This window comes from Halichoeres trimaculatus, unplaced genomic scaffold (assembly GCF_033239565.1).
Source record: "Halichoeres trimaculatus isolate MK-OKI-2021-1 unplaced genomic scaffold, fHalTri1.1 fHalTri1_scaffold_5, whole genome shotgun sequence".
Classification (NCBI taxonomy): domain Eukaryota; kingdom Metazoa; phylum Chordata; class Actinopteri; order Labriformes; family Labridae; genus Halichoeres; species Halichoeres trimaculatus.
Window position 1 is genome coordinate 35,622,905 of NW_027437183.1, and position 19,106 is coordinate 35,642,010.

Here is a 19,106-nt window from a genome sequence, read left to right on the forward strand (position 1 = left end):
ACTGTGCACACACATAAACATGACCTCTACTGATGGTGGAAAAATCCTTTTGCTGTACTGGTAGAGGGCAAAGAAATACCTAACCAGAATGAAACAAGATATTTCTTAAAGACTTTTTTTTAGCAAATACATGCCTTTTTAAATCTGTCTTCAGAGAAGTTTTCTTGGCAGAATTATTTGCAGCTGCTTTATGTGTTAGCAGTCCACGATCCAAACAACAATTTGATGACAAAACATTAAAACAGGTTATAGAAAATGATGCGCAAAGATGCAACAAAGAAAGGTCGAACCAAAGACTGGGACACTTTAAGTTCTCAAAACTGTGACCACGTTACATAAAACCTGTTTAATTTCTCTGAGCTAACGTTATACCAGTAATTACATAATGCACACTGTAATTATAAAGCTTCACTGCGCTGACTTCCACATGCATTAATTCATTATCATGATTTATACTCAAGAAACAGAGGTATGTTCTAACAATGTCATAAAAAAAAAACCGCTTCAACTCTTTATCCCTCTTATTAATTGGAAGTTTTTAAACATCTGTTTTTGTTTTTGTCTTTTTTTTTTGTTTGATTGTTGTTTTGTTTTGTTGCTTGTCCGTGTGCTCTGTAGTTTATTTGGGTGAAATGTTTGTTTCTCCCTTTGTTTCTTTCACTGTAGCAGAGAGGAACGTTAACCACTTTCTGTATGAACCTAAAGGCCTGGCTCTCTACACTCATGGATCTTTGGTCATGTTAGAGGCCTCATAGTGCTTTCATCACATTGTCCACTGCCACACCAGTTACAGAGGAGAAGATGTGTGGCATCGAACAGAGGCAAAACAAAGTACAAAAAAAATTAATAGGTTTGGATGAGGTGAGGTGAGGTTAATAATTTAAATGACATTCAACAGATTAAGGACCAAATTATAAAACTGGGTCAAAAATAAATAGATAATTTTAAGAAAAGCAGATTACATATTTTTGTCGCAGGGCTCTCAGAAGTAAGCAGTGACAGGAAAACACTGAGGCCTCTGGAGGCCAAAAACTCTGGTTACATTAAAGTCAGGGTATGGAATATTAAGATGATGGATTGGGAGTGATTACAATCCATAATATATGGAAATAAATATATCCAGAGTTCATTTTATGAGTGCATTTTTTTTCATCTGAGTCTGTGGGCGACAGATTTGTGCTTTTTTTTTTTTCTTTTGTTCTGTTCAGACTAAGGAGACAAATGTCATCAATAAAGGACAAACACAGTACATGTTTCTATGTATGCATTACCTGGATGCATAAAGCACCAAATAGAAACCCCCACTTCATCCAACGCATCATCAACCTTTACATCCCAACACAATTCATACAGTAATAAAGAAATTGGAATGATGAATGATGAATGAAACAGCTCTTTACTTAAATTAGCATTCTTCAGAACCATCTTTGAATTTGAATACAATAAAAGAAAAAAATATTCTAACATTTTTCTGCAATGTTTACAACACTGAGATTCAAACGACTCTTAACTCGTGTACAGATGCTCTAGAATAAAAAGCATAATAGGATTTTTCCATGAGTAAGGCCACAAATGATTTTTTGCACAGCATGTTATAAGACATTAATATAGTATTTAGTCCATTTCATAACTTCAAATGAAACAGAATGCTTAAGAAGTACTACAGATCTGTTCTTGAATCCTTGAGTAAATCAAATTTTAAGTTCATCACAAAGCCCTATTGCATGTATTAATTCAGGCAAAGTCATCGACTGCTGCTCAGGTCTAAAGTTGCTCTGAAGAGCTCAGGCTTAAGGTAGAATGCTATATAAGTCGTTACTTTATGGCATGAAAACAGTTGCTTAAACTATGAAAATGTGTGTATTCGGTGATAAAACATGATCACAAAGCTGGCGTAATGAGAGAGTGAGCCGTCAGAGAAACGTATGTAATAGTTCCTTTGCCAGCTGCACAGTTCATCCTCCTGTGGGACACAACACAGACCACATCTTTCACGCTGTATAATCTTCTTAACTCTGTTTCCCACCCCTTTTTTTCTGTCTCTGTTTTGTTTTTCCTTTCTCCTTTGTTAAACCTTGACCTGGACATGGACCACTGCAGGCTTTTCATATCCATATCTCTTTCTGTTGCGCAGATAGTTTGTCGTAATTAGCCATCTACTGGGCTAGCTGCAGGTAAATTAGCTTTCTATCAGGCTAGCTGCAGGTAAATTAGCTTTCTATCAGGCTAGCTGCAGGTAAATTAGCCATCTACTAGGCTAGCTGCAGGTAAATTAGCCATCTACTAGGCTAGCTGGAGGCAGGCTAGTTTTCTTCGAGTGTGTTTGAAAGCTAGGTAGCTTTCTTTTAGCCTGTTTTCAGACTTTTCAAAGTATTCAGCCACGAGTATTCTCCTCAAGTATGCAAATAATCATAGTTTTATATCGAAAGAACATTAAATATACAATAGTGATGTATCTGGAACCTGAAGTTCCCACGGGTGTGGGCACCCAAAGATTCGCACGGGTGGGGGCACCCCAAGTTCCCACGGGTGGGGGGAGTTGATTGACAACATCAGGTGAGGGGGCGGGGTTTTTATGTAAATAATTGATTGACAACAACAGGTGTTGTTATGTAATGTTATGTAATTGATTGACAACAACAGGTGTTGTTATGTAATGTTATGTAATTGATTGACAACAACAGGTGTTGTTATGTAATGTTATGTAATTGATTGACAACAACAGGTGGGGGGAGGGGGGGGTGACTTCTTGACCTCCAGGGTCATAAATCACTTTTGGACACATTAGGGGTACCTATATTCTCTCTCGTCCATCCCACTAGAGATAGATCCCACGTTCCCAACAACGATGGATGGAAGGACAGGTCCACGTCGTCACCTCCCAGCTCACACCTGAGAACCAGCACGTCGTCCTCACCCTCTCCTCCTCACCTCGAGGAAAATCATCAAGCCCTACACTAATAAGCAAAAATAATAATAATTTAAAAAAAAAAAAAAAAACATGTGCTTACGATTTCTTATCACTAGTTATACATTCAGGAACACCTAAAGTCTGAATAAGTGAATTGTACAGGCATTTTATCTTTTTCAATGACTTTTTATCTTCTCCTTTTTTTCTGTTGAGTTATTGATAGAGGAGCTGGTTTTGGCCACAATAACAATAAGCTGAGCCCTGATGTAAAGGTGTTTTTTTTAGATTAAATTAAATCAAAAATGGGATTAAAGAACTGGATTTGTAAAAAACAACAGCCTATTTCAATTAAATCTTTGTTTACTCTTTGATTTCTATTTGTTTTTGTTCATCAGTTTTGTCTTAAGTTACATTTTTCATGTCTTTTTATCTGTTTGCCTTAAAGGGCAACTCCTGTTTTTTGACACCTGGACCTTATTTATAGGTGTGTGCATGCGTATATACTCACACAGACAAACATCGTGCAGCTCGGAGTCCTTCAGAAGTTATTTAGATCCAGCTGATTTTAGCCGCACTTAGCAGGGGCCACGGCAAGGGAGCTTCAGCCCGGAGCATAATCTCTGCAAAATCGCTCATTTCGGCTATATTTTTTTCATCTATCGCTATCCATCGTTATCACAAACACAGTCCTCTTCTGTTGCCATAGGCGAACACTGTCCACAAGTGCACGACCAGTTCGCATTGAGTCGTGGACGTGCTCCTGTTTGTTGTTCTGGAGCCAACTCTTTGTCTCTCTCCCTCTGCATCCTTCTTTCATGGAGCTCCTCGTCCTTGTACTCAGGCTCAAACCACTAAGGACAACCATCTAACTCGAAGTCGTAGTCTGAAGACGGTAGACGAGCTGACTTTATGATAACACTGGCGAAGGATGAAAAAATATAGCAGAAATTAGTGATTTTGAGCATGCACACACCTATAAATAAGGTCCAGGTGTCAAAAAAAACAGAGTTGCCCTTTAAGCCACGTTTCCACCAAGCAGTCCGGTTCAGTTCAGTACGGTTTGGCACGGTTTGGTATCATTAAGCCTGGTTGCGTATGCGTTACCACAGCAAACTGTTCCCTCTTGTGGTAGGTGGCGTGTGAAACCCGTTTGCTGCGTTTAAGGAAACGCCATAAAACGCGTGCTGTGCTTTGAGACAAACCGAACTAAAGAGCTTGGTGGAAATGGGGCCTTAGTTTCTTAAGATTTGTGTGTTGTGTATTTGGGTCCTTTGTTTACAGTTTACTATGGAGTCATTTGGATCTTTTCTTCATGCTGTGCTGAAGTGTAACGTGTCACCTCATAACAAAACCAGAGCTTCCCAGAGAGGTGTTTGGTCAGTAACTATAGAAGGACATTAAGATTAGAAGTTAGAAAGACAGATAGAGAGAGGGAAACAGGAGCCCTGTGTGTCAGTTTCCCCCCAGCAGTCTAAACCTATAGCAGCATGACAACTGTTGAGAAATTGATAGGAAAATAACTTAAAAACAATATCCTGAAAGAAATTCCTAAATTAATAAACCCCAGGGTCTCCTGGAGACATTTTAGTGCGAGTTTTTGTACTTCCGCATTAAAAAGCGGCATTTGAACGTGACGTCACAGTCAGGAGTCCCGCTGCTTCTGCCTCTGTTTAACATTAATAACGAGGAAGAAAATCTGTATTCCTATCCATATGATGGTCTTCAGGGTTATAATTGTGAGCCTGTTAGGAAAGATGGAGAGCGGGAACAGGGCAGGATTAGAAGGAATATTGGCCGTAGGAGAGCAGAGGAGTTGTAGTGTGAGGAGAACCAGAGGAGAACGGAGCAGGTGATCACCTCCTGCTCCTCCTGTGTGAAGCAGTCCTTCTCTCTCCGGCCTGCTCTGACGCTCCAGACTGCTCCATGTTCGTGATTGGTCAGATGCAGCGGGCTCTGCCTCATACGCGTGCACGCGCTCATTGCCTAGCTGGATCCACTTATGAGGTTGATAACCAGCGTCATAAAACCGTGTAGCGAGACCGCCAGCTACCGCGCTCAGTTCAGCGAGGTAGCTCCAAGGCTATCTCACTAGACTGAACTTGCTTCGTAGAACAGGGCCCTGGTGAGTGAGCGCTGTTAGCTAGTGATATGTAGCTTAATGCTGTGTTCACATCAACATATTTAAAGTTTGAAATTAGATAGGCTGACTTAAAAAAACAACAAAAAATTAGCATGTGTAAGAGCTGATCGTACAGCCACATGAAGCTATAGCGTAAGTTCAGTCAGGAAGACTGTCTGGGTGTTCCTTTCATTCTTTCACTCTCTCAACAGCTGTCTAGGAGGGAGGTGTGCCAGTTCTTTCTATCCAATCACAACTTCCCTGCTTCATTGGTTAGCCAATCATCACGAAGCTGTCAAATTTTAAATTTTGCCTTGTCTGCTGTCAGTTGTCTTTCAGGCTCTGTGCGCGTCCCACCTCCTCCCCATGCACCTCCAGGTCACATCCCTCCTCCTTCCGACCCACCTTCAGGATCTTCCTCACCTGTCAGCTCACAGCTCTAAGGTCTTCATCGGCTCTCCAAGTCCCATTTCCTCAAGACTTTGTACCACCACCAGTGTCTAGGCCCCATGGGGGGATAGTCATAATTTGTCACGAGTTCTGCTCCCCTGTACATTTATCATTCACATGGTTGATGGGGTCTAACCGCCAAATCTGTTATTATATATTATATCATTAAACCTGTTCATAATCCTTTCTGGTGTAAGTCTCTCCTGATTGTAGTGCTTTGAGCCGTCCTGATAAAGCCCATAGAGAGAAAGACAGAGAGGTCTATCAGAGGTCTAGCCACTGATCCAGAGTCAGAAAACCAAGACTTGGCTACGCTGCTTAGCTCACATTTCCGTCAGTTTGAATCTCGGGCAGCATCTCTGGCAGTCCTTGTTTATGTTTGTCACCGGCAGCCGGGCTAGGGGCTGCTGCTGCTGCTGACGGTGAAGCTGGAGTTGACTGACGGGAAAGTAGCCGCGTCAGTCTCAGCCGGACCTGGCTCCGGTATCCCATCCTGAACTCCATCCATAGACTTTATAAAATAGACTCCATCACATCAATCTCCCTGTCAAGACATGGGCACCAAAGGCGACTGCGTTTTTGAGACCGATGCAGCAATAAAATCTTGTCTTGTCAGCTGCACAAAAATGAATCCGAGCACGAAAGCTAACTCACGGAGTCCGAAAAAGTGGACTCGATGTCCTGCTGAGCTAATATTTCTCCATCCACCCATCCAAACACATCTGATTCATCTTAATGGATGGTCAAATTAAATAATTCTGAGGAAGAAACACAATAAACACAACCCGAAAAGCCCGATCTCACTCATGTCAACCTGTTATTCTCATTGGCTCAAAGCGGAGTAAAGAAATACGAGTCCCTGTTACGTCAAATGAAGCAATGCTGAAAAAAGAGCGTTTTAAACAGCTATACTGAAAACAGCCACTTCTTCCTCTAGTTTTGTGCCTTTTTTGTTGAATATCATACAAAATCATCGGTTGACTTAATCTACTGCCTTTATCAGATCATGTTAAGTGTTGACTCAAAAAATAAAATAAAATAACCTGCCATTAATATGCCCTTTAAGTGCTTTGTAAATCAGAAGAAGTGTGTTGATCTTTCTCACCACGGTCTGGTCTCGCCCTGAACTCCCCTGCAGTGCAGGCTGCACTCCCAGTCCCTCCCTCACTTCTACACACCTGCACCGGATTCCCCTGCACACCTGCCTGCAATCACTAACACTCTGTGGATTCACTTTAGGCCTGCTGCAGCAGAGGACAGACGCCAGAGTATTTCCACTCATCCTGTGTGCCTCCACGTGTTCCCTGCTCTTCAGCCCAGCCACACCCACGCTGCCAAAAGCTCTCTCTCAATCACTGGATTCTGGGATTTGCGCCACTCACACCAGTGTAAATAAAATCAGTGTTAAACGTCATCACTGTCTCCTGTCTGCTCTTGGGTCCTGTTAAACAAACAGGTTAAAACCATAACAAGAAGAATTTTAAACTCTATTCTAGATTTTATTGGTAATCAGACGCTAACAATGGAGAGATGTGTTCTCGCCTCCCAGTTCAAGTCAGTACCCGAGCTTCAGCGTTCTGAACCAGCTGAAGAGTCCTCATAGACTTATTGGGACAGCTGGATCCAACCTGGAGGAAACAAAAACATGGACTAGTTTCTCAGCACGCTCTGAGACAAGATGTGTCTTATTTTCCTGATATAATGAAGATGAAAATAAGACGTCCTTGAGAACTGTTGGATATGAGAGTTAAAGGACAGGTCCTGATTGAAAAGAACTCCCAGGTTCCTGACAGTGGTGCTGGAAGCCAAGCTGATGTCGTCCAAGGTGGTGATGTTGTTCAAGAAAGCTTCTCTGAGATGTTTAGGTCCAAGAACAATGACTTCAGTCTTCTCTGAGTTCAGCAAGAAGAAGTTTCTGCTCATTCAGGACCTTACGTCTTTGAGGCATGCTTCAACTATCTAAATGGAGTTTGCAAATGAGTCACACAGATGAATGAACTTGATCACATCAAAGCAGAAGAAGAAAGAAAATATTTGAATAATGAAATAAGACTTAAGAAAATAAATAACTAAAGGGCGTGAGGTTTTTGTAAGAGTATAGAAACTTCCTGATACACATACCAAAATATTGTATATGAAATACAATAATTAATGAGAGCCTCCCCTTACTCACAATACTCAGGTTATAGTCCAATATAAGGAATTAAATTAAACAATTTCTCCCACAGTGTAGCAGCCATACTGTAGCAGCTAATATATTCAATTTGAAAAAGCTATGAGAAATGGCAGCCATCTTTGACTTTTGCCAAACCATGATACTCAAAAAGTCAATATTTGAATAAAAGTAGATTTTTTACACAGTATTGACTTAAAATAACAATAGAAATAACATTTATATATATATATATATATATATATATATATATATATATATATATATATATATATATATATATATATATATATACATACATATTAAATCAAGACCTTTAACAAAAAAATCAAAAATTCGATTGTGGCAGTTTTTGGAAAAAGAGCTCAAAAAACAATTTTTCTTTCTATCTGGTTTCTTGACCCTTGGACAAAAATTGTTTTATAGACCCTTATCTCCAATTTGGAGCAGAAAACAAAACTTTTGCATTAACCTTGAAATGATGGAGTGCCAAAGCACCCCACTAAATTTATTTTAAGACCTCACTTCTCAGCCCTGCCAACCTCTGCTTCTCCTTTCTCCCGGCATTCCCGCTCCTAAACATAAAAATGGCTTCAGAGGTGCAGGTCTACAGCTCCTGAGAACAAAGGTGACCCATTATAAAACCACAGGAAAAATCCACATGTTGGTCACTATGGAGACACATTTCACCACGTACATGTGCAGAAACAGACTCGATGTTCTGTACACTCTTGCTGCTTTTGCTAGAAATAACCTGGACTGATCAGCATAACACCAAGGATCACCTGCAAAAAGCTCATATCTCTCCCAAAACAGTTCAGTTATGTGTCAAAACCAAATTTATGCCTCATACAAATAGTCAGTGCCTCTGAAAGGCATCGTCCCTTTGGCTTTGTGTCAGCACTGCAAGTTAAAATGTTTAGATGTTTCGTCACTATGACAGAGGACCGTTGAAATATCCCTCATGTCCACCTCTCAGTCTGAGCCCAGTCCTTCATTGACAAAGGTTACTGTTCTCATTTTTCTGTCAAGCTAACAGAATACAATTATATATCAAACTGGATTAAAAAAGAAAAAGATTCTACAGTAAGAGCAGCCTCCGAGGTCTGACATCATACATTGTGCTCATACTGCCAAGGAAATTGTAAGCTTTTCCAGCAACACACATAAAGTCACTTCTCTGCATCAGAGTAAATAGAAAATGAATAAAGCCCAAAATACCATAAAATAAAGACATAAACACAAAAACAAAGAAAATCACATGTAGCCTACAGCGCTGTGAATAAAGCTGGAGTTCAACAACTAACACTTCTTCACTGGTCGCTGTCCTCACCCTCCTTCTCCTGGACACCGTCCCTGCTCTCCTGACCAATCACACGCTGCTGTCTGTCTGACCACAGATTCTTGTTCACATCACAGTGTGTTTTCACAATCATAGACAGAACCTGTCATCCGTCCTCCTTTGAGTTATAGTTTCACCTGACTTTGATTTGTCAGTTTATCAATGTTCCAAGAGATTCATACATGGTATTCATTTGGTTATGTTGCAGACTCATTTTGACACTTGAACAGACTATTGTGCTTGAGGTGACTCATACAATGAAATGATGCTGATATTTTTTGGAGAGACTGACCGTTAGACTGTTCTTTTTTAGAAGTTCTTTATATTTGAAAAGTTGATTTACTGACTAAAAGAAGAACTATGTGCATGAATGAACAGATGAACGATATGAAAGAATAAATGCATAGAGGAATGAAAAGTGATACTGACCATAATAAACCAGAATGAATGGAAGAAAGAACATAAATTAACCCAGCTAACCTATTAATCTAACCCACCCTGAGAAGTCTCTGGGGCATTGACCACGATATACCAGTGAATGCAAGACTACTGAATCTTACTCAAGTCCAGAAGGAGGAGGAGAGTGAGGAGCGGTGGCAGTGACAGAGATGACAGAGTCCCACAGCAAATGTTCGTGGAGGGTCGGGATGATGGGGAGGCTGGCTGCGGTTCAGCTCCATCAGAGATCAGGAATGAAAAGAGAAAGAGTTCAAAGAGTTGAAGAAAAATCCTCCAGAAATGAGTCTGAGAGTTTACACTTCAACATCAACATTTATTGTTTGACAGAGCAGAGAACAAAGATCTTCATCCCTCCTCTCCTCTGTCAGCTCATGTGACTCTCAGCTGGAGTGTCTCCATTCAAACACTCTTCTTCCTCACATTCAAACATTTACAGTCAAGTTTACATCTCTCTCATGACAACATCAATAAAACCAATAAATACAGAACAGTCAGAGCTGAGCTGAAGCCTTCATCACAATAATCCTTAGATAACACAAATACAAACAAGACTTCCTATCAATGATGAGCATCTAAACAGAGCAAACAGAGTTGAAGCACAGAGCAGAGGAATCTTCATATGAACAGCTGTGTTTCTCTCAGAGCCAGCTTCAGCTCTGATTGTTGTTATCCAGCAGCAGTGTTTGTCTTTGTTCTTTTCTGAGCAATAAGAGAAATGAAAATCACTTTGACACAGAGCTTCTTAGACTGACTTAGAAACTCACTGTGGACACAAAGCTGGAGTCTCCAGGCTCTGTGCTGAGCTTTAGACATCTCAGGGTCTCTGTCTCCATCATTAATGCAAAGTACTTTAAGGTCAGGACGAGGATCACTAAAAGTTAAGAACAAACAACAACATCACAGCTATTATCAGTTTTTGTTGCCAGGAGAGAGACATCCTTCCTGGACCCCCTGAGTCTGGCTTCTCAGCTTCAGTGCTACAGGGGGTCTGGTTCCTGGCTGGTCCAGTAGTAGAGGGGGTCTGGTTCCTGGCTGGTCCAGTTGTAGAGGGGGTCTGGATCCTGGCTGGTTCAGTAGTAGAGGGGGTCTGGTTCCTGGCTGCTCCAGTAGTAGAGGGGGTCTGGTTCCTGGCTGGTCCAGTAGTAGAGGGGGTCTGGTTCCTGGCTGCTGTAGAGAGACCAACAGATCAGAGTCAGAAAGAAAAAGTCAGTGACTGGAGATAAACTCTAAAATGTCCTCAACAGGAAATCAGAGCAGCCCTTTTCTCTCAGGTTCTTCTTCTTCCTCTCTGACGACGTCTTTGTCTCTCTGGATTCATCCTCTCAAATGTTAGCCGCTGATCTCTGAACCTGAGCTGATTTGATTTTTCTTTGTCTCCACAAACGTTCACTGACTTTACTCACCAGTCACTCTGAGGACACATCCGTCCACACTGGAACCAGAATCTGTTTTCACTCTACACCAGTACCGTCCTGAGTCTTCAGTCCTGAGTGAGGACACCTGAAGTCTGATCCGTCCCTCTCTGAGGAGGTCTTTGTCAAACTGGAATCGTCCTGAAAGCTCCCCCTCCCTCAGTGGGATCTCAACTCCATCCTGGAGATCAAACAGGACTGAGACTTTCTTTTTTTTCATCATGCCACAAAAAACATGGAGACCTTTCAGAGAGGGGTGAGGTTTTGGTGTGAAGGTCCAGTCCAGGGTGAGGCTCTGCTTCTCCTCAGCCTGATAGGAGCTGCGACCCATGTTGAGCTCTAATCCTGTAGAGGAGACAGAGAGGAAAAGAGAGGGGCAGAAAAACACTGCAACATGTGAGTCTTTCCACACATTTTCTCATCAAGTGTTGAAGTCTTTCACTCAGTCTCAAAGTGGATCTCCTCTTTTCTCTTTGTGGACAATAAAGTGAAGGTGGAAACTAACCACAGACACAGCAGCTCAGAGCCGTGAGCAGCAGGAACCTGGAGACCATCTTCTCCCTGAAAACACACACATGAGGTCAAAGGTCAGTCCCACAGTCTGTGTGGAATCATGAAAACACTCAGGGATGGAGAATCCTGCTTTGACACACAGCTGAGCTGCACATTGATGCTGAAACAGTGTGAGCTCCAGGCTGAACACAACCAACACACTTGAAGAGCTGTGTGAAGCTGCAGTGAGGACTTTCTGTCTCTAGAGGGCGCCCTTCATCCTCATTTCAAAGTGACTGCATGAAACAGGTTGACATTGAGCTGTGTGAAGACAAAGGTTCCCCTGGGACAGAGACAAATAAGGCTTGGTCTGAAAAATCAGCTTTAAACTTGTTCAAACAACATCTTCCATCTTTGTTTCAATGTGTAGTTTGTATTTCTGTTGGTGTCACAGTATTTGATATGACATTTCTACCATTTGAACCACTTCAAGAATCAGTCCCATTAAACTGTCAAATGGTGTAACCACAAAAGCATGACAAGTGTTAAAGACTTCATCTTCATAGGAGTTTTGACAGGGTACTGATGAAATCTTTTCTTATGAAATATCATCTCAAATTGTTGGTTTATAATCATTGAAATGTCATTTTTTTACTGTGTAGTAAACTGATCAATCCTGAACTTTTTTGCTGAGTATCAGATTTTTGAGGAGCGTTGGTTCCAGCAGTTGACCCTGATCAGGTCCACGTCTTTCATCCCTCTAGTGGGCTGCTGTGATGAGTCGGGAGCGCGGTTCTGACCACAGTCACACATGAAAATGGTGGCTTTCTTGTCCACATTATTCACTGGGAAAAGGCACAAAAGTGTGTGACAGTGACACAAAACATACCAACTGAAGTGTGGTTTTGCTTTTTAACCATAAAAAAAAACAGTTTTAAAGTACATTTTATTAAATATAGCAGAAATAGTGTGGCTAGTGCCATGAATTTGGCATGTCCCCCACATAGGGAGTCATAGTTTAGTGACATATTTTGAGTTTAAATTAATGTTTTTTTTCCTGTTTTAAAGATTACAATACAAAGTTATGTGTTAAGATTATTAAGTATAATTTTCAAAAGGGGAAAACATCCATTGTTTATAAAAAATAATTTACAAAAAATAGCTGTCCCTTGATTTCTTGTCACTGGTGTCACTATTTGTAAAAACCTTTATTTTGAAAAACTGCTGTGTCCCTGTAAACATTTTGGGGGGTAAGAGCTCATGGGGGGGCATGTCCATTATGAGAAGCACACGGTAAGTCAGCATCTTCTCCTCATATCTTGACAATTTGAAGAATTAACTACAAATTTCATGTGAGTATTTCAAATGAATAGCTGGTGTTACAGAGTTTGTAGTAAGGGGGAAAGAAATTGAATTAAAATAATTGATCACACTGCATTATAAGTTGATATATTCTCAAGTTAAGACGTGTGTTTTTGCCATCTTGAATAGGCCATTTTATCTGCACTTTGGTCGTTTTGGTTAGTAACACCACTGACAATCACTAGCACCAGTAAAACCTTTCCCTTAAATAAAGAAATAGGTCAGTATGTACATAAACCAGACTAATAGGTTGAATTGCTGTTTCAGTGATGTAAAAATGTGACTTTCTTTTTAAAGATATGGCAAAGTTAAGTGCTGCTGAAAAGCAAGGACTGTACAGACAGCACAGGGATGCTGACCCAGAATGCAGGGCAGCCTACCTAAAAAGAATGAATAATACTAAAAAACACTCACTTGAATGAAATAGAAACTCAAAGAAAGAGAGTGAGGACCTCGCAGAAAGAGGTAGAAGACAAGAGCGAAGGAAACTGAAGAACAGGCAGGAAAAGCACAGAGAGAAGATGAGGGCACACACACACACACACACACACACACACTCACACACACACACACACACACACACACACACACACACACACACACACATACACACACACACACACACGCACGCGCGCACACACAAATACACAACATAAACTGTTCTATTTCATACGTTCAGTTGTATGGATGCATCAGCATTAGATGAAACCCCTATTCTACAATAATGAATGATTAACTTTTATGTGTCTGTGTTGTGTTATTAAATCTATCAGTTTTATACTTCAGCTTTTGGTTTAAACCTTTAAACAGGTTCTAAAATGTGAACGTTTTGCGGTGAAATACAAATAGAATGAATAATAATTGTTTTAAATATCTTCTGTTGTGCCTTCACGTTGTGTCCCTGGTGTTACAGTGCATCACTGGTGTTACTGTATGGCATATTGATGATCTGGCATCAGGGATGATCAGTTTATTTGACTTTATTATTTGTATCTAGCTAAGGGTTGTAACACTCAATTGTGCACAGTTTCAGGATGTGATATTTCAAATTTAGAGTCACAGTGCCAATTAATTCAAAAGTTATATAAAAAAAAGTGGACTACAGGAATTTAAAAATGTCATACTAAAACACTTTGCAAGCACATATTAAAACTTAAATGTTACAATTTAAAAAAAATCTTAATAATTGTTTTAACCTTTTCCTTCTTTGATGAAATATGTAAATTAAATTACATCCCAGGAAGCCTGAATTGCCATCTAAAACACAGGTAACACCAGTGACAAAAAAGTAGGACAAGGAATTTTTATAGTAGTGTAAAAAAAAGTGTCAAAATACATGAAGCTCTTATTTTTGTCTATTTATAATGCTAAGTGGTCAACTATTATGAGACTTTTTTTAAATTAAGAAAAAAAAAGATGAACAAAAAAAAAAAAATGGTGTTCAGAAAGCTACCATTTTCATAGAATGACTGCTTCAGATGATGACCTGCTGGCTGATGGTGCTCAGTGTGTTGTTGAAATGTATCCCTCTACCTGAGTGGTGCTTGATGTCCTGATCTAATGAAGAGCCGACAGTGGAATAACTCAGGCTGCATCTATCCTCATCTTTCTTCCTCAGACATGAAGAAATCAAGGATTTGTAAGCGCTGCTCATCAAGCTGTCAAAGCTGAGCCTGTTCTTCCTCACACTGGCTGTGATTGATCAGAAAACAGCTCAATCAGGGAAATCTGCTCCATTCAAGGAGGTGAAGGATCAGAACAGAGTTTTCTTTAAACACACTGAACTTCAGCTCCACATGAAGCTGAGCACCATCAATGCTTTGAGTCAGGAATCAGAGCTGCGTGCAGGTTCAGACTTCAGCAAAGACTTTGGAGCTAACTCTGAACTCTCTGACACATCCATTCAGTCTCACAGAACACACACACACAGCACAGAGCAGACCAGAAGAATCCACAGAGAATAATGAGACAGACTTTACAACCTGTTGATGCAACACTAAAAGAAGAAGACATTCAGACAGCATGAAGACATTATTCCATACACACCTGTTAGAGTTCAGTCACAGCCGGGGCAGAAAGCAGGTCTGAAGAGGAGGAGAGCTCTCTGATAGACGTCCTCTGTCCTCTTTCTGTATGACGTTGAGGAAAAGGCAACTCAGTGGGAGGAGCACTCTGTCCACCATTGGTCCCAGTAATTGTGATGGGCGGTCTCTCCTTCCACCTCCCTGAGGACGCCTCCAATCAGACTGTGACCCACCACCGTCCCTGAGCTCGACACCATCACTGCTGCCACTCGTGCTGCTGCCACCACAGCAACTGCTGAAGCTGTGGCCTCCGTATGTGGGACCGGCCCTTCCACTGGTGACACTGTGCCCCCCCTCTCTCCTCTCCTCTCCTCTCCTCTCCTCTCCTCTCCTCTCCTCTCCTCTCCTCTCCTCTCCTCTCCTCTCCTCTCCTCTCCCAAAGACAAGTGTGTTTTATGTTGGATATTATCATCCCATGTGTTGAATTTAGTGCACTAGTCAACCTTTTCTCTATTTCAAAGGAGAAGCACAGTAGATTCAAGATTCAAAACTTTTTATGTTCATTTTCAATATAAATGAGAACAAACAGAAAAATCAAAACACTGTTCCTCTTTTCCTACAGTATGAATAAAAATATGTAAGAATTTAAATATGAAAATGTGAGAAAATGATGTCGATTTTTTTCCATCCATTGTGAGATGTGGTATATGTCAGATAATTAGGGAATTCCCTGCCCTCTGCATCTGCTGTTAATTCCTGTGTCATCTCTGAGAGAGGTGTTTCACACTTACACTTTATCAGTCACTTCTTTCACAGTTTTTCTCCATTGCTGAAACACATTTCACAAAATGTTCCTACATTTGACCAAAACTCTACACAGTAAACTTTTCTAAAGCTACATAAACAAAACCACATTTTCTCTCTTCTCAGTTTCACTCCAAAACAGCTGCTCCAAGCTCACGAAAATGTAAACATTACACTATCTGTTCTGAGAATGTTCCACTGTAGAGTATTGGGCATTTGTAGATGTGTGTTTCATACCAACAGTTTGTCAATCTACAGAAAATACACTATTGAACTGTATCACAACTAAATGCAAACACTACAGAGGATCCATTACACACAACAATAGTCCTTGTAAACAAACTTCAGAGTGTGAGATTTTTTATTTACAGTATATATACCACACACACACACACACACACACACACACACACACACACACACACACACACACACACACACACACACACACACACACACACTCTCAAAGTTGGCGTTGTCAGCAATGACTCTGTCCCTGATTTCTCAGAGTCTGATGGTGCTGTTGTCCCGTTCCATATCCTCAATGAGGTTTTCTTGTGCTGGTATAAATATGGCAACCCTCCCACCTCCATGTGGCATTCTTTCAACTGTAGAGACACAAACATGCATCACAGTCCTGACTTGTCTGCACTCTAGCATCAAATTAAATAAATAAACAAACAAAACAAAGCATCATCTACTTCAGTAGAAGCATCAGTGGGCGTGTTTTACAAAACAGCAACTGAGATGAAAGCAGGGGTACCCCGCTCTACAGTAAAAATCTATTGTAGAGACCAACACAGCAATACACTACAGTAGCTGTTGTGTTCTCTGAATGCCTGGACCATAGCGGCCCCTGAGAACCTGCTCTGGTCTGGACTGACTCTGAGTCCTGCTTCAGTCATTGTCAGGCCATGGACAACCACATGGTCACTGATTGCTGCGCACACCTCATCTGAAAGGGCTGTGTCACTACATCAAGATCCTCCTCCTGAGCCTGCTCCTCCTCCTGAGCCTGCTCCTCCTCCTGAGCCTACTCCTCTTCCTCCTGGGCATGCTCCTCCTCCTCCTGAGCCTGCTCCTCCTCCTGAGCCTGCTCCTCCTCCTGAGCCTGCTTCTCCTCCTGAGCCTGCTCCTCCTCCTGGGCATGCTGCTCCTCCTGGGCCTGCTCCTCCGCCTGAGCCTGCTCCTCCTCCTGGGCCTGCTCCTCCTCCTGAGCCTGCTCCTCCTCCTGGACCTACTCCTCCTCCTCCTGAGCCTGCTCCTACTCCTGGGCCTGCTCCTTCTCCTCCTGGGCCTGCTCCTCCTCCTGGGCCTGTTCCTTCTCCTCCTGGGCCTGCTCCTCCTCCTGAGTCTGCTCCTCTTCCTGGGCCTGCTCCTTCTCCTCCTGGGCCTGCTCCTCCTCCTGGGCCTGCATTTCCTCCTGAGCCTGCTCCTCCTCCTGGGTCTGCTCCTCCTCCTGGGCCTGCTCCTTCTCCTTCTGGGCCTGCTCCTCCTCCTGGGTCTGCTCCTTCTCCTCCTTGGCCTGCTCCTCCTCCTGGGTCTGCTCCTTCTCCTCCTCGGCCTGCTCCTCCTCCTGGGCCTGCTCTTTCTCCTCCTGGGTCTGCTCCTTCTCCTCCTGAGCCTGCTCCTCCTCCTGGGTCTGCTCCTCCACCTTAGCCTCCTCCTCCTCCTTGGTCTGCTGCTCCTCCTCCTGGGCCTGCTCCTCCTCCTGAGCCTGCTCCTCCTCCTGGGTCTGCTCCTTCTCCTCCTGGGCCTGCTCCTCCTCCTCCTAGTCCTGCTTCTCCTCCTCCTGGGCCTGCTCCTTCTCCTGGGCCTGCTCCTCTTCCTAAGCCTGCTCCTCCTCCTGGGCCTGCTCCTCCTCCTGAGCCTGCTCATCTTCTTCCTGGGCCTGCTCCTCCTCCTGGGCCTGCTCCTCCTCCAGAGCCTCCTCTTCCTTTGTGGGCCTGCTTTGCTCCTGGGCTTGCTCCCCTTCCTCCTTGGCCTGCTCCCCTTCCTCATGGGCCTGCTCCTCTTCCTCCTGAGCCTGCTCCTCTTCCTCCTGGGCCTGCTCCTCTTCATTCTGGGTCTGCTCCTCCTCCTGGGCCTGCTCTTCCTTCTCCTGGGCCTGCTCCTCCTCCTAAGCCTGCTCTTCCTCCTGGGCCTGCTCCTCTTCCTAAGCCTGCTCCTCCTCCTGGGCCTGCCCCTCCTCCTGAGCCTGCTCATCTTCTTCCTGGGCCTGCTCCTCCTCCTGGGCCTGCTCCTCCTCCAGAGCCTCGTCTTCCTTTGTGGGCCTGCTTTGCTCCTGGGCTTGCTCCTCTTCCCCCTGAGCCTGCTCCTCTTCCTCCTGGGCCTGCTCCTCCTCCTGAGCCTGCTCCTCTTTCTCCTGGGCCTGCTCTTCCCCCTGAGCCTGCTCCTCTTCCTCCTGGGCCTGCTCCTCCTCCTGAGCCTACTCCTCTTCCCCCTGAGCCTGCTCCTCTTCCTCCTGGGCCTGCTCCTCCTCCTGAGCCTGCTCCTTTTTCTCCTGGGCCTGCTCTTCCCCCTGAGCCTGCTCCTCTTCCTACTGGGCCTGCTCCTCCTCCTGAGCCTGCTCCTCCTCCTGAGCCTGCTCCTCCTCCTCCTGAGCCTGCTCCTCCTCCTGGCCCTGCTCCTTCTACTGAGCCTGCTCCTCCTCCTGAGCCTACTCCTCCTCCTCCTGAGCCTGCTCCTCCTCCTCCTGAGCCTGTTCCTCCTCCTGGGCCTGCTCCTCCTCCGGAGCCTGCTCCTCCTCCTGTGCCTGCTTCTCCTCCTGAGCCTGCTCCTTTTTTCTTTGGCCTACTCCTTCTCCTCCTGGGCCTGCTCCTCCTCCTGAGCCTACTCCTCCTCCTCTTGAGCCTGCTCCTCCTCCTGAGCCTGCTCCTTTTTCTCTTTGGCCTGCTTCTTTCCTTCCTGGGCCTGCTCCTCCTCCTGAGCCTGCTCCTCCTCCTGAGCCTGCTCCTCCTCCTGAGCCTGGTCCTTTTTCTCTTTGGCCTGCTTCTTTCCTTCCTGGGCCTGCTCCTCCTCCTGAGCCCGCTCCTCCTCCTCCTGAGCCTGCTCCTCCTCCTGAGCCTGCTCCTCCTCCTGAGCCTACTCCTCCTCCTCCTGAGCCTGCACCTCCTCCTGAGCATGCTCCTCCTCCTGGGCCTGCTCCTCCTCCGGAGCCTGCTCCTCCTCCTGGGCCTGCTTCTCCTCCTGAGCCTGCTCCTTTTTTCTTTGGCCTACTCCTTCTCCTCCTGGGCCTGCTCTTCCTCCTGAGCCTACTCCTCCTCCTGAGCGTGCTCCTCCTCCTGGACCTGCTCCCCCTCCTGAGCCTGCTCCTCGTCCTGGACCTGTTCCTTTTTTTCTTTGGCCTGCTCCTCCTCCTCATGGGCCTGCTGCTCCTCCTGAGCCTACTCCTCCTCTTCTTGAGCCTGCTCCCCCTCCTCCTGAGCCTGCTCCTCCTCCTGAGCGTGCTCCTCCTCCTGGACCTGCTCCCCCTCCTCAGCCTGCTCCTCTTCCTGGACCTGCTCCTTTTTTTCTTTGGCCTGACCTTCTCCTCATGGGCCTGCTCCTCCTCCTGAG

At 44.0% G+C, this 19,106-nt stretch overlaps 1 protein-coding gene across 1 annotated transcript in view; it reads right to left on the minus strand.

The window, feature by feature from the left end:
* Positions 1-9,756: 9,756 nt before the first annotated feature.
* The window catches only part of LOC141790176 (uncharacterized), a 45,896-nt gene continuing 36,546 nt past the window's right edge, over positions 9,757-19,106 (minus strand). The window contains exons 2-4 of the mRNA XM_074669858.1: positions 11,372-11,427; positions 10,858-11,211; positions 9,757-10,621 (exon numbers count right to left, since the gene is read on the minus strand). Coding sequence (XP_074525959.1) covers positions 10,326-10,621; positions 10,858-11,211; positions 11,372-11,420 — 699 coding nt within the window. The 5' untranslated portion in view covers positions 11,421-11,427 and the 3' untranslated portion in view covers positions 9,757-10,325. The remainder of the gene's footprint in view (positions 10,622-10,857; positions 11,212-11,371; positions 11,428-19,106) is intronic.